At 41.6% G+C, this 16,385-nt stretch overlaps 1 protein-coding gene across 1 annotated transcript in view; it reads right to left on the bottom strand.

Annotated features, from left to right (window-relative positions):
• Positions 1–1,613: 1,613 nt before the first annotated feature.
• The window catches only part of tshr (thyroid stimulating hormone receptor), a 32,491-nt gene continuing 17,719 nt past the window's right edge, over positions 1,614–16,385 (bottom strand). The window contains exons 6-12 of the mRNA XM_021612271.3: positions 15,046–15,123; positions 14,485–14,553; positions 12,612–12,689; positions 10,310–10,498; positions 4,197–4,539; positions 3,506–4,087; positions 1,614–3,326 (exon numbers count right to left, since the gene is read on the bottom strand). Of these exons, the coding sequence (XP_021467946.2) occupies positions 2,703–3,326; positions 3,506–4,087; positions 4,197–4,539; positions 10,310–10,498; positions 12,612–12,689; positions 14,485–14,553; positions 15,046–15,123 (1,963 nt within the window). The 3' untranslated portion in view covers positions 1,614–2,702. The remainder of the gene's footprint in view (positions 3,327–3,505; positions 4,088–4,196; positions 4,540–10,309; positions 10,499–12,611; positions 12,690–14,484; positions 14,554–15,045; positions 15,124–16,385) is intronic.

The raw sequence follows: 16,385 nt of genomic DNA, 5'->3' as shown, positions 1-16,385 counted from the left end.
CCCCTCCACTTCATTCTCAAATGTTCTCGCTGCGTAAGAGAGCAGAGCGTGGTGGAACGCTCTAGTAGTTCTGAGACGGTGACCCTTGACCTTTCAAGAGCAGCATACTGACTACACCTACTGACCTGCGGAGACGTGAGGAGGGACAAGTCAACAAGCTGAGTCACAGCATTAATATAAAAATAGCACGATCTCAGACCCATAGTCCTAATATTTTTTAGATATTAGAATCTGTGCCTTCTTTCTTTGTTTCTTCCCATCTCTCATTCTCTTCCCACTATTTGTGTTGAGAAAGTCAATATGGCAGCATGGTTGCATGTCGTTCATCCAAAGCGCCCTGCCCTCCTGGTTATTTGGGGAGCGGCTGGGAGATGAGCGGTTTATTTGAAATACCAGGAGAGAAATGGGCCAGGCCATGTTAGGAACCAGGGCTAAAGAGAGAATGGAATGAAATTGGTTCAATTTAACAAGTCAGTTTGTTTGACCCTGTCTGTAGACCATGACTGTTTGATTCATATTTTATTTTAGTTTGAGCCATGGGAGCACATAATATTGTTATCGTTATGTACTCTGGTGAACTCCATGATCTGTCTCACCCCTCAATCATGCACAAGTACAGTGAATTGCCTTTCAACCTCAACTCAGTGCTGTAATCAATAACAATGTAATACTACAAATAAATGTGATGAGTGTTTTTACTACTTCAATATAACAGCCTGTTACATGCTCCTCGGTTGGTTTTATTATTCACATTTTCCTTGTATTTAATCCTTTTGATATTGAAGACTAGACTAAGACAACTTGTCAACCAGCAAAAAATATTTTTAATCTGTTGGATATCTGACAAAATCTAACAACAGGCCAAGAACCTTTATTTAGCTGAACGGAAGAGTTGCATATCACTTTGGCCTGATGCAAGAGAGAAAATAAAAACATAATAGGAAATTATCCTTTTTCCAGGAAAGTTCATTCCCTAGCGGTCTGCATTTCTCTGAAAATGTCACAGTGCAGTTCAAATGCTATCCAGATGTCAAGCGGGCGGTCATTGGCAGAAAGCTCCAATATCTCACTATAGCAACAGCTATCTTGCATGTTTGTGTTTTTCCTAGGTTCTTCTAGCAAGGCACGGTTTTAACCTGGGTTCAAATACATGTGTATTTGAGTATCTGGTATTGAAAATATTTTGTGTGTATTGGGAGTATTTTCAAATACACAGCCCAAACAAATACTTTTTATTAGAGTATTTGACTGGTTATGTATAAAAACCAAGTAGTCTACCAATTGTATTTGAGACTATTTTAAAATACCTAGGTTAAGTGCAAGTGATGTATATGAGTAAGTGTATTTCCAAATGTATTAAAATATTCAACAACTTGTCTTTCCAATCAAATATATCTGAATACATACATCGGAATGTATGTGAAACTAATTTAAATATTTGAAATAGTAGTTGAACCCAGGTCTGGTTGCATCTTCTGATTGTCTGAAAAGCCACATATCTGAAGGAAATATATATTGGTTTCGGGGTTGGGGTGTATTTCTGGAAATTCTTTACGTGTTTATTTGGATCAGTTCAGTAGCAACATTAAATAGGACAACGAGAAGAAGAAAAATAAGGAGACAAATGTTTAATGTATCGCTGGAATGTAATTTACATTTGGGGCAAAACCAGATCACTTACGCTGTAGATACTTTTCAGAGAGAACGGTTCGGTAAAAACAGTCATGTCTGGTTTTCACATTATGGTTCCTATAGATTGATGCCATGTGACGATTAACACATTTCCTCACTTCCTTTATGTAGCTGGTTTGTTAATTAACATTTTTAAAAAGGCACACTAAAAAGATGCAGTATCACAAAGTTTAGCATTTTATGCCTTTGTACATGGATTACTCTTCTCATTTCTATACAGTATACACATTGTGCAACATTAAGGGATGCAGTATTTCCCATGTCTGAAGTTCGGTCTAGTTTCTAATCACCCTGGACCTGCAGGCTGATCTGTAATACAGTACCAGGACAATATCCAGGAGCCTCTAAGGAATCGTTTGAGAAATCAAATATCATATTGCAGACCTCTCTCTCAAAGTTCTCATTGTCTTCATTTAGCTCTTAGTGTAAAAAAAACATGTCCCTTTTTTGTGTCTGGTATGAATAATCATGGATTTAAAGTTCACAAGAAACCGGGGTAGATTTATTTGCTAAATGTGATAAAACATTGATCGAGGAGATATTTCTTGGAGGGGGGGGGGGGGGGGGGGGGGGGGGGGGGGGCAGCTCCAGTTCATCTACAATTTAAACAAAAGTGTAAATCAACTTTCTTTCAGATACAGTACAGCTGACATTTAGCAACCGTTTCAACTCCCAATTAAATCTTTAGAATTAACAACGACCGAAATAGGATCATTTCCTAACAAAGTTTTGCTGCAATCAACCAGAATATCTCATATCTCACTGACACGTAATATTCCTTGACTGTCAGTATATTAATTGCAACGACAAAAAACACAGCAGAAATTGTGAAAACAGTCAAACGTGCGAAAAGGTTCAGAAAAAAAAAAAAATACTGGCTTGCTGTAAAATATCTGAACAGTTCAATCCAGTTCCAGTTTTGATTTCACTGTGACTCCTCTCCTCTCTCCAACCAAACCACCACTGGCACCATCACAGTACTCTTTGATCTCCCCAGGCTAGGTTTGAGTTCATGTGTCCAGGCTACGGTTCTCCGGACTGGGTTGCTGGGAGGTGGGTTGGAGGTAGGTTTGACCAGACCCAGAACGATCCTGCAGGTGGATGGGTACCTCCTCTGGTCCTGTTCCCTTCTCGTTTTTGTCTCTCTTCTTACCTCTCCGGCCCTGGTGACATACCCCACTGCTACCCTTCGAACTGACCGTCTGCCCTCTGAAGAGCTGTGCCCGGCGCTGGCACAGCCCCACCTTACTGAGCAGGATAAAGACATCCCCCCTGAAGGCCTTGGTGAAGATGGCGTACAGGAAGGGATTGGCACAGGAGTTGAGAGGGTAGAAGAGCACCAGCAGGATCTTAGAGTTGGATACAGTGATGAGAGGCCGGTCCAGAACCGCCGACATGGCGTAAAACGAGATGGGCGCCATACACAGGAAGTCCGTGAAGATAAGGACGGCCATGCGTTTTGCGATGTTGGTGTCTTTGGAGCCGGACCGGTAGTGCGGGTTATGGACAGTGCAGTAGATCTTGATGTAACAGGCACAGATGACCAGAAATGCCAGGATGTTGAGGATAAGGACTGAGACAATGTACACCTGGGCCACGGTGGACTGGGTGTCCATGGGTAGGCAGATACTGACCTAGTTAAATAAAGATCAAATAAATCATCCATCAATCGTTACAAAACCGATTAGCCAGCCCACTGCTATGGCTACTCTTGCAGGTCTACGGGGTCCTAGGCTTACCATAGACTGGCTAATTGGTTTTGTAACAATCACTGAATCAATCAATTAATATTAAGAAATAGATAAATACTGACCTTCTGGTAACTACTAACCCCCACTAGGGGGAGCGTCGCTAGGAGGAGGCAGAACAACCATCCAGCCAGCATCACAGCAGCTGCATGGGGCAGACGCAACTTCCTGTCCAGCCTCATGGCGAACGTTATTGCATACCACCTCTCTAGCGTGATCACCGTTAGCGTATACACCGACAGTTCACTGGCAAACACGGTAAAGAACCCAGCTAACCCGCAGCCCGGCCCGGTCTGCCAGTCGATGGCGTGGTTGTAGTACTCTGCCCGGGTGTGAAGGTCCACAGAGGCGATGAGGAGGAGATATATCCCCATACAGAGGTCAGCAAAGGCCAGGTGACACATGAGGAAGCGGGAGACGGAGAGCTTGTAGTGAGAGGTGAGGAGGACTAGAAGTGCCACCATGTTGCCTACAACAGCCAGTAGGGACACGAACCACACAGACACCCGCAGAAAGCTGAAGCCCATGATGTCCTCGCACGGGTTGAACTCGTCCGGTGCAGGGGCGCAGGTCACCTCCTCGCCCTCCTCACAGACCACGTAGTCGTAGCGACTGTCGAAGTCCTGGCTGGTGTCCTCCTGGGGGTTCTGTAAGATAAGATTATCACAGACACAGAAATGTATCATTTTCCTTGATTTGTTATTTCCCCACCCAGTCAGCACGGGCAACACTGGTTGCTGACCAGTCTCTCTTTACCTTCAGTGTCTCCCCGAAGCCCACGTCATCATCCGGCTGGCCCCCGAAGTAAGCGTGGTAGTGGAGGCTGCTTTGGAAGTCTCTCCGGGGATCTCCCTGGGTGTCTCTGGACACCCCATCTCTGAAGCCCACCTCGCTGGGCTGCTGGTCAGCTGCATCCCCCATGGGATCCTCTTGGAGGGATGGGACTGTGAGGGGACCCACGGATCTCTTCTGGTGCCGGTCTGCTGCAGTGTCAGAGGCTGGGTCTATTTGAAGAGATGGGACTCTGAGGGGACCTACTGATCTCTTTTGATGCTGGTCGTAGAAAGCTGTCAGGTTGCAGATGATGTACTCAAGGTATCTGCAGTGTCAAAAGAGACTCATTGTAGAAAGTGTACTGTAGATCTATGAGTTTTTCTGTGAGTTTCACTTTCTGCTTTAAGAATAATTGAAGGTGAAATAATTTTTTGAGTCTGTAATGAACATTGCAAGGTTGATCAAATGAAACTGTGAATGACGGTAGGTTCAAGTTGAGCGCAAACAAATAAATACAAAATAATTTAGCTTGAATCCTTTACTTCAAAATACCTCTTCATACACTCCTGGGTCCAGCTATCATATTATTTACATACCCAGGTAAAGAAAAACGGATTCATGTTGAGAGGCTTGTTGGTCTTCCTACAATAAGAGTGTTGACTGACAGCAATTAAAGCCACCTAATAAAAACGTTATAAACGCGTCAGAGTTGACTTCATCTCAGCCAACATCCACACTGAGCAATTACAGCTGTGCTATTCAACAGCCATTAATCATACTGTAACTGAACACAAGACAGAGCAATACACACTACAGTACACTTCCAGGGTTAGTAATGCACTCTATCATTTTATTTCCATTTACAAAACCATCAATGAAAGAGTTCACAGGTCTCTAGTTGTAACGGAGCCAAGCAGCATTGATTTACAAACTTCCAGACAAACAAATGTTGGAAGGACCAGTCAGTCAAAGGGAAATATGGTTGTGCTCTTGTTTATGTATATTTTTGGGGCAACGTTGCAGATGGTATGGCTCGAGTCCCTAGTGAGACACCATGGTAGAATTGCGAGAGGAAATGGTAGAATGATGATTTATTGGGAAAGATGGGTTGATCTGTGGCTGTCTGAACGGTGGAATTGATGAGTGTTGGAATAATTCTACACACAAGTGTACAGTAGAAATGTTTGAGGTCCTCCAATAAGGGGTGGAGATGGGATTGTTATGAGTTTCACAGTTTACGTTTTGTGGTTTGGTTTCATGCTGTTAGTGGTGTTAGTATGGATCCTGGTAGTTATGGGTGCGCTTGCATTCATGCCCGTCCAGGTCTCGGGTGGGGCTTGATTTTTCCAGCACTTGGAAAAAAAAATTTGGCCTGGGGCCGGGCCTTGTCTTTACCGGCATCTCGGGGCTTGTGGGGTCGAGCGCACCCACTAACCAGAGCACTCACTGACCTGACCAGAGCACCTACTGACCAGAGCACTACTTTCCCCTTTTCCACATTTTGTTATGTTATAGTACAGCCTTATTTTAAAATGTATTCAATAAATACAATTCCTCTTCAATCTACACACAATACCTCATAATGACAAAGTGAAAACAGGTTTTTACAAAAGTATATAAAAAAACAGATATACCTTATTTACATAAGTATTCAGACCCTTTGCTACGAGACTCGAAATTGAGCTCAGGTGCATCATGTTTCCATTGATCACCCTTGAGATGTTTTTACAACTTCATTGGAGTCCACGTCTGGTAAATTAAATTGATTGGACATGATTTGGAAAGGAACACACCTGTCTATATAAGGTCCCACAGTTGACAGTGCATGTCAGAGCAAAAACCAAGCCATGAGGTCGAAGGAATTGTCCGTAGAGTGCATAAACAGGATTGTCGAGGCACAGATCTGGAGAAGGGTACCAAAACATTTCTGCAGCATTGAAGGTCCCCAGGAACACAGTGACCTCTATCATTCTTAAATGGAAGAAGTTTGGAACCAACAAGACTCTTCCTACAGCTGGCCGCCAGGCCAAACTGAGCAATCCCTTTGTCAGGGATGGGATGTTTTTCAGCGGTAAGGACTGGGAGACTAGTCAGGAGATGGATAAATGAATGGAGCCAAGTACAGAGAAATTCTTGATGAAAACCTTCTCCACAGCGTTCAGGAACTCAGACTGGGGTGAAGGTTCACCTTCCAACAGGACAACGGCCCTAAGCACACAGCCAAGACAACACAGGAGTGGCTTCAGGACAAAGTCCTTGAGTGGCCCAGCCAGAGCCCGGACTTGAACCCTGGAGAAACCTGAAAATAGCTGTGCAGTAACACTGCCCATCCAACCTGACAGAGCTTGAGAGGATCTGTAGAGAAGAATGTCAGAAACTCCCCAAATACAGGTGTGCCAAGCTTGTAGTGTCATATCCAAGAACACTCAATGCTGTCATCTCTGCCAAAGATGCTTCAAGAAAGTAAGTGTCTGAATACTTATGTAAATGTGATATTTCCATTTCCCCAAACATTTTGAAACCTGTTTTTGTTTGTCATTATATGGGGTATTGTGTATAGATTGATAAGGGAAAAACAATTTAATCCATATTAGAAAAAGGCTGCAACGTAGCAAAATGTGGAAAAAGTCAAGGGGTCTGAATACTTTCCGAATATATATATATATATATATATATATATATATATATATATATATATATAGTGCCTTGCGAAAGTATTCGGCCCCCTTGAACTTTGCGACCTTTTGCCACATTTCAGGCTTCAAACATAAAGATATAAAACTGGATTTTTTTTGTCAAGAATCAACAACAAGTGGGACACAATCATGAAGTGGAACGACATTTATTGGATATTTCAAACTTTTTTAACAAATCAAAAACTGAAAAATTGGGCGTGCAAAATTATTCAGTCCCCTTAAGTTAATACTTTGTAGCGCCACCTTTTGCTGCGATTACAGCTGTAAGTCGCTTGGGGTATGTCTCTATCAGTTTTGCACATCGAGAGACTGACATTTTTTCCCCATTCCTCCTTGCAAAACAGCTCGAGCTCAGTGAGGTTGGATGGAGAGCATTTGTGAACAGCAGTTTTCAGTTCTTTCCACAGATTCTCGATTGGATTCAGGTCTGGACTTTGACTTGGCCATTCTAACACCTGGATATGCTTATTTTTGAACCATTCCATTGTAGATTTTGCTTTATGTTTTGGATCATTGTCTTGTTGGAAGACAAATCTCCGTCCCAGTCTCAGGTCTTTTGCAGACTCCATCAGGTTTTCTTCCAGAATGGTCCTGAATTTGGCTCCATCCATCTTCCCATCAATTTTAACCATCTTCCCTGTCCCTGCTGAAGAAAAGCAGGCCCAAACCATGATGCTGCCACCACCATGTTTGACAGTGGGGATGGTGTGTTCAGCTGTGTTGCTTTTACGCCAAACATAACGTTTTGCATTGTTGCCAAAAAGTTCAATTTTGGTTTCATCTGACCAGAGCACCTTCTTCCACATGTTTGGTGTGTCTCCCAGGTGGCTTGTGGCAAACTTTAAACGACACTTTTTATGGATATCTTTAAGAAATGGCTTTCTTCTTGCCACTCTTCCATAAAGGCCAGATTTGTGCAATATACGACTGATTGTTGTCCTATGGACAGAGTCTCCCACCTCAGCTGTAGATCTCTGCAGTTCATCCAGAGTGATCATGGGCCTCTTGGCTGCATCTCTGATCAGTCTTCTCCTTGTATGAGCTGAAAGTTTAGAGGGACGGCCAGGTCTTGGTAGATTTGCAGTGGTCTGATACTCCTTCCATTTCAATATTATCGCTTGCACAGTGCTCCTTGGGATGTTTAAAACTTGGGAAATCTTTTTGTATCCAAATCCGGCTTTAAACTTCTTCACAACAGTATCTCTGACCTGCCTGGTGTGTTCCTTGTTCTTCATGATGCTCTCTGCGCTTTTAACGGACCTCTGAGACTATCACAGTGCAGGTGCATTAATACGGAGACTTGATTACACACAGGTGGATTGTATTTATCATCATTAGTCATTTAGGTCAACATTGGATCATTCAGAGATCCTCACTGAACTTCTGGAGAGAGTTTGCTGCACTGAAAGTAAAGGGGCTGAATAATTTTGCACGCCCAATTTTTCAGTTTTTGATTTGTTAAAAAAGTTTGAAATATCCAATAAATGTCGTTCCACTTCATGATTGTGTCCCACTTGTTGTTGATTCTTGACAAAAAAATCCAGTTTTATATCTTTATGTTTGAAGCCTGAAATGTGGCAAAAGGTCGCAAAGTGCAAGGGGGCCGAATACTTTCGCAAGGCACTGTGTATATATATATATATATATATATATATAACACACAGTTGAAGTCGGAAGTTTACATACGCCTTAGCCAAATACATTTAAACTCAGTTTTTCACAATTCCTGACATTACATTCTCATAAAGATTCCCTGTCTTAGGTCAGTTAGGATCACCATTTTATTTTAAGAATGTGAAATGTCAGAATAATAGTAGAGAGAATGATTAATTTCAGCTTTTATTTCTTTCATCACAATCCCATTGAGTCAGACGTTTACACACACTCAATTAGTATTTGGTAGCATTGCCTTTAAATTGTTTAACTTGGGTCAAACTTCCCACAAAAAGTTGGGTGAATTTTGGCCCAGTCCTCCTGACAGAGCTGGTGTAACCGAGTCAGGTTTGTAGGCCTCCTTGCTCGCACACGCTTTTTCAGTTGTGCCCACAGATTTTCTATGGGATTGAGGTCAGGCCTTTGTGATGACCACTCCAATACCTTGACTTTGTTATCCATAAGCCATTTTGCCACAACTGTGGAAGTATGCTTGGGGTCATTGTCCATTTGGAAAACCCATTTGTGACCAAGCTTTAACTTCTTGACTGATGTCTTGAGATGTTGATTCAATATATCCACATAATTGTCCTACCTCACGATGCCATCTATTTTGTGAAATGCATCAGTTCCTCCTGAGGCAAAGCACCCCCACAACATGATGCTGCCACACCTGTGCCTCACAGTTGGGGTGGTGTTCTTCGGCTTGCAAGCCTCCCCCTTTTTCCTCCAAACATAACGATGGTCATTACGGCCAAACAGTTCTATTTTTGTTTCATCATACCAGAGAACATTTCTCCAAAAAGTACGATCTTTGTCCCGATGTGCAGTTGCAAACCGCAGTCTGGCTTTTTTATGTCGGTTTTGGAGCAGTGGCTTCTTCCTTGCTGAGCGGCCTTTCAGGTTATGTCGATATAGGACTCTTTTTACTGTGGATATAGATACTTTTGTACCTGTTTCCTCCAACATCCTCACAGGGTCCTTTGCTGTTGTTCTGGGATTGATTTGCACTTTTCGCACCAAAGTACGTTCATCTCTAGGAGACAGAACACGTCTCCTTCCTGAGCGGTATGACGGCTGCGTGGTCCCATGGTGTTTATACTTACTATTGTTTGTACAGATGAACATGGGACCTTCAGGCATTTGGAAATTGCTCCCAAGGAAGAACCAGACTTGTGGAGGTCTACAATTTTTTTTCTGAGGTCTTGGTTGATTTCTTTTGATTTTCCCATGATGTCAAGCAAAGATAGGCCTTGAAATACATCCACAGGTACACCTCCAATTGACTCAAATGATGTCAATTAGCCTATCAGAAGCTTCTAAAGCCATGACATAATTTCCCAAGCTGTTTAAAGGCACAGTAAACTTCTGACCCACTGGAATTGTGATACAGTGATTTATAAGTTAAATAATCTGCCTGTAAAGAATTGTTGGAAAAATTACTTGTCTCATGCACAAAGTAGATGTCCTAACTGACTTGCCAAAATTCTAGTTTGTTAACAAGTAATTTGTGGAGTGGATGAAAAACGAGTTTTAATGACTCCAACCTAAGTGTATGTAAACCTCTGGCTTCAACTGTATATATAGTACACAATAAAAATAAATGTGTGAAACAACAGCTCAACAACAACACACACAAGATACATCCTTTTCACATCTCCAGAAAAACGTCATTGTCCACACAACATGGAAATGGCTTCACAATGATTGACATAAAAAAACAACAACATTAAAACATCATCTCACCCTCTCTTCTTCTTGAGGTTCTTGAAGCCACAGCACAGGGAGGGGTAGGTGAGGTCTGCGGTAACCAGGTGTTTGAAGGTTTTGATTGGCGGGAGCTTCTTCAGGTTCCAGGCGTTGCGGGCCATCAGCTCCCTGAGAGATTCCAGGCCTGCTGTGGGGAGGGATGACACCCCCGTCAGGGACACGTCACTGGGGAAAGGAACACAGGGAATACATGTGACAGCTGGAGGTAATACAGGGCTTCTAGAGGGTTCTTACAGAGTTCCGAACAGTTCAGAACAGTGAATATGGGAGACAGCTGGAGGTTAAACAGGGGTCATACAGAGTTCATACAGCTTTGGGTCACATAATATGTCACCTTGGGGGAACGTGTGTGTGCAGACGTGCTGTAATGGTATTTGGAATCATAGGCCATGGCACGGGCCATAGACATTACTATCATTAAAGCCTAACAACAGATGAAGCCTAGTGAAGATGTGGTTTTGTACTGTTTAGGACAGCAACATCTCCCCACTCTCTAATTGTTATGATATGCATGGCTACCCGTTTTGCGCATTCTCCAAATCTGGGATACACATTTTTGTCAAATGCCTATTTATTCCCCAATTGCGATCTTTCTGAAACAGAGCGCAAAATACAACGCCCACATCTTGTTCCCGCAAAAGAGTATCCACCATTCTTCCATCGCCTTTATCTAATTAAACATTCTGTTTTTTATTGTCCACGTTGCCATGCCAAAGACTGAACCTCACTGGGACATAAAGTCACAAATCAGTACAAGCTCACATCCATGGTTGCATCCCAAATGGCACCCTATTCCCTATATAGTGCACTACTTTTGACCGGAGCCCTGGTCAAAAGTAGTGCACTATACAGGGAATAGGGTGCCATTTGGGTATTCCATTTCTCCTTCAGCATCCTGTGTGACTGTATTATCAGCACATAGTGTAACCTACACTCCCCCTTCGAGGGGCCAAGTGGGGGACAAAACATTAACAAGATGTTTCCTCATCTAGTGTATCAGTGAAATGATCTGCTAAATGATTTAATAAGATAATAATAATAATAAACAGAAACACAAGCCAAACAATGCATAAAATTAAATCACACTTTCTCTCTTTTCCAGCGGCATCTGAGTATTTTTCTGTCACATTGGTTCTCTCTCTCTCTCTCTCTCGCTCTCTCTCTCTCTGGGGGAACGTTGAGCAACACTGGATAATAATAGTGTGTGTCGAAGACCTGCCGGCGGTCTGATTTTGTCATTGGGAGATGTTTAGGCCATGACCTCATGTGGATGACCTCACCACTCAGCCTCAGGACTAAGACATGTTCCAATACTTTAGAAATATGCATCCTTCCTTTTTCCCCCCTTGAGGTTAGCATAGAGATACGTGATTGAATGGGTATAAGCAAGTTAACAACCTTATTGCTTTCACCAATCCAACCAATTCAGGTCAGTGATTACTTCAAGGAACGTAGGAAGGAAGGCCGCATTTCTGAAGTACTGAACAAGGCTGGGGAACAGATTGACTTATTAAAAACGTATTAAAGAGGACACAGCGTTAGGAGTACTACGTCAGAAACCAGACAACAGAGGTAAGGTTTCTGCATCAAACTCCTCAGAAAGGGAAGGGGATATTTAATTCCACTATGACTCTCAAAACCGAGAAGGGAAGGAAAAGGTTTACGTTTCTATAACACTCACACACAATCTGCGTCTGATTTCCCAGTCAAAATCCCAGCTGTCGCTAAGCTATTTTCATGATTTCTGAACTGTGTTCCTCCCAGACATGTTTCTCACTCATTCTCCACTTTTATGGGAAAATAGAGAGGTACAAAAAGAAATAAACTTTGCCATGAATGAATTACGGAAGTTATGATTTGAACCCATTTGGCTTTGTAAAAATGATTGCTTTCTAGTAATTATTTAACATTTTTGGTACTTAAATCGTCTGATAATTTTGGACTCCAATATAAACTTTCTCTATAAAAGTTCCAAACCCAACTCACAAATTACATATCATTGCAAAACACTCTTGATTAATATCACATTATTGGAACATACTGTATCTCTCTGTTTAATAAGACAAATAACTGACATTTAAGACTGGAACGTAGGAACATTGGATGCATTTGTAGCATTCTTTCAAAGTAGTTTGAGCAACTCTAACTTCAGAATAGGAACTGAACATGTTGGGCAGTGCAGTGAGAGGTATTTCCTGTCCAGGGTTCACTTGAAAAAAAAAGGATGCTCATCTCTATATGACTTTCCTGGTTAAATAATAGATGAGTAATTACGCACAGAAGCATTGGGCCACTAACAGTGCCAGCAAACGTTCTTTCATCCATCTTGGTCAGATGCTTGTTCCTATGGAGGTACCTGGAGAGAAAACACACACACACGCAAACAAGAATGTAACCGGCACACTTCAATCACCATATTCATCCTGATAGCACGGAGACATGCTACAATATTTTCACTATCCCCATCACACCACGTTCTACTGTTTATGTACCCCGCTTCCTGGAGTAACACCGACTTCGGGACGACTCGGGTCTTATCCTGAGTGTTGTTTTAAATTAGCCGTCCCACCATCGGAGAAGGTACTTCAGAAACAGGCTGCACCTTTAAAATAGATATTGTAGAGTCTCTAAATCTAATTTTGATAATAAACGTGTGTGGGAGAGTGTTTGTCTTGGTGTTACAGCTCTGGGATCAGCTCTCGCTCTGAGAAAACACACATACACACCGATACACACACTCCCGGATCAGTTTTTTCTCTAAGCACGCTCTGTGCGCGCCAACCCAAACAGCAGTGTGGTAAGACTGACTACAGTGACTGCCCATTGGTCTAATTACAACTCCATAAGGACCAGCTAGGGTTTTACTAGAGGTGAATGGTTAAATTGAGGGGTGGGGGGGATGGGGTGGGGGTCAGAGCTATATTAATGTTTCATATCCTGATGGGAAAGCTAGAGAGAGGTGACAAAAAGGAGGGTGGCGGGGGGTGAAGTTTGGGGTTAAAGAGAAAACAGTAACAAAAGTAAGTAATCTTTACATGTCTCTATATAATATTGGGGTCGGAGTGGAGGAGGGGTGCATCAGGACAGTGTAGTGACACAGAAAGCAATGATTGTTTTTTTACTTTTCAATTTGAAACTTCATTCATCCAGGTTAGTCTCAGTAAGATGACATCTAGATACAAAATAAGACTTTTTGTTCCCTTATGGGGAAATACATTTCCTTTGGTGCTTTGATGCAGACTTCCTGAAATTGTCTTCTTAAAATATATATATATTTTTTTTAAATCAGGAGAACTAGGGCTTCCTAATCAAGGCTGAGGTTAACCTCTCTTAGCACGTCTGGGAGAACCAGTTCAGATGGAACCGTGATCCTACTGCTTGTGTAGCGTAATAGTGTAATTTTGAGTAAGGAAATATTCATTCCAGATGTAAAAAAAATAAAAGAAGTTTAATCCAGTCAAAATACTAAGTAACTTAATTTTGTTGAAATGAAGGGGTCTGAAATGACTGATTGTTAAGCCAGAGTGAAAGATATCATAACTGTAACAACATAGAGAACCGTACCTCCAGTACTTCTCTATGAGAAGACTCTTCCTCTAAGGCAGTCCAAAGCACTGTTACAATCCATTTATACTGTAATTGGTTCCAACAGCAAGAGGTCAACAACACTACAACATTACAAGAATCCTTGCTGCTTCAGTGCTTTGTCCTGCATGGCTTTGGGTCAGCAGGGTCAAGCAGAGAGTTGCATGTGGCTACTAATACAGTATTTCATTTTCTATGCTATTATTTTCTATACCATTCTATTCTATTATTTTCTATACCATTCTATTCTATTATTTTCTATACCATTCTATTATTTTCTATACCATTCTATTCTATTATTTTCTATACATTCTATTCTGTTATTTTCTATACCATTCTATTCTGTTATTTTCTATACCATTCTATTCTGTTATTTTCTATTCTATTCTGTTATTTTCTATTCTATTCTGTTATTTTCTATACTATACCATTCTATTCTGTTTTTTTCAATACTATACCATTCTATTCTGTTTTTTTCTATTCTATACCATTCTATTCTGTTATTTTCTATTCTATACCATTCTATTCTATTATTTTGTGTTAATGAAAAAAGCAAAATAACTTACACAGCATCCAGTTTGGTCCCGTTGAAAGCATGATGTTGAATGTCGGTGAAGCCATTACTGTACAACATCCTGGAAGAGAATAAACACATCAGAAAACATTCATAGCAGTAACATTTACTGAAGTCAAAACTGTTATTTTATGCACCAACCCACTGACTAACTTTGAATCTGTCTGGTTGTACAGGTCCTATTAAAATCAGTAATGCCAATTCCAGCTGTTGAATAACATGTATATTTTTTGTGCTGAGGATTTGCCTGTGTATGCAATTCAGTGACCAAAATCACTACAACATTTTCTGTAAAATATTTCACTGTTATGTTCTCCCCAACAAAATTTAACCACTTCGATCGATGTATTGGTTAGTTGTGTCCTGAATCAGTTTGTCAATGTGACCATGGCTTTGGCATCTAATGTAATGGTCTTTTCTCACTAACAGACATTTGTGAGAACATCTCTGTGCTGGTCACAGCACTCTCAGACTGCAAGCAAGGGTAATGTAATGGCCTATAGTCCACAGTGAAGACACCAGTGAAGCTGTAGAGCTATGGCTGTGTACTCACACTGTCAGCACTTGGTTGGTAATACCGCGGAATGAGTTTGCTGGGACCTCAGATATGTAGGGATGATCAGCTATTTCACTGAGGAGATACAAGAGGAAATTAGGTGGTGTTGCAAATACACTACCGGTCAAAAGTTTTAGGACACCTACAAGGGTTTTTCTTTATTTTTACTATTTTTCTACATTGTAGAATAATAGTTAAGACATCAAAACTATGAAATAACATATAGGGGATCATGTAGTAATCAAAAAAGTGTTAAACAAATCAAAATATATTTTATATTTGAGATTCTTCAAGGTATCCACCCTTTGCCTTGACGACAGCTTTGCACACTCTTGGCATTCTCTCAACCAGCTTCACCTGGAATGCTTTTCTGTTGTTTTGTTGGCTGCTTTTCCTTCACTCTGCGGTCCGACTCATCCCAAACCATCTCAATTGGGTTGAGGTCGGGGGATTGTGGAGACCAGGTCTTCTGATGCAGCACTCCATCACTCTCTTTCTTGATAAAATAGCCCTTACACAGCCTGGAGGAGTGTAGGGTCATTGTCCTGTTGAAAAACAAATGGTAGTCCCACTAAGCCCGAACTAGATTGGATGGGTTATCACTGCAGAATGCTGTGGTAGCCATGCTGGTTAAGTATGCCTTGAATTTTAAAGAAATCACAGACGGTGTCACCAGCAAAGCACCCCCACAACATAACACCTCCTCCTCCATGCTTTATAGTGGGAAATACACATGCGGAGATCATCGCGTCTCACATAGACACGGCGGTTGTAATCAAAATTTGGACTCCAGACCAAAGGACAATTGTCCATTTGTCTAATGTCCATTGCTTGTGTTTCTTGGCCAAAGCAAGGCTCTTCTTATTATTGGTGTCCTTTAGTAGTGTTTTCTTTGCAGCAATTCGACCACGGAGGCCTGATTCACACAGTCTCCTCTGAACAGTCGATGTTGGGATGTGTCTTTTACTTGAACTCTGAAGAATTTATTTGGTCTGCAATTTCTGAGACTGGTAACTCCAATTAACTTATCCTCTGCAGCAGAGGTAACGCTGGGTCTTCCATTCCTGTGGCAGTCCTCATGAGAGCCAGTTTCATCATAGCGATTGATGTTTTTTGCAACTGCACTTGAAGAAACTTTCAAAGAAATGTTCCATATTGGCTGACCTTCATGTCTTAAAGTAATGATGGACTGCTGTTTCTCTTGACTTATTTGAGCTGTTCTCACGATAATATGGACTTGGTCTTTCACCAAATAGGGCTATCTTCTGTATACCACCCCTACCTTGTCACAACACAACTGACTGGCTCAAATGCATTAAAAAGGAAAGAAATCCCAC

The sequence above is a fragment of the Oncorhynchus mykiss genome, chromosome 8 (assembly GCF_057628025.1).
Source record: "Oncorhynchus mykiss isolate SJ-2025 chromosome 8, ASM5762802v1, whole genome shotgun sequence".
NCBI lineage: Eukaryota > Metazoa > Chordata > Actinopteri > Salmoniformes > Salmonidae > Oncorhynchus > Oncorhynchus mykiss.
Note: the sequence above shows the minus strand (reverse complement) of the source record. Positions and strands in the feature narration are given on the sequence as shown.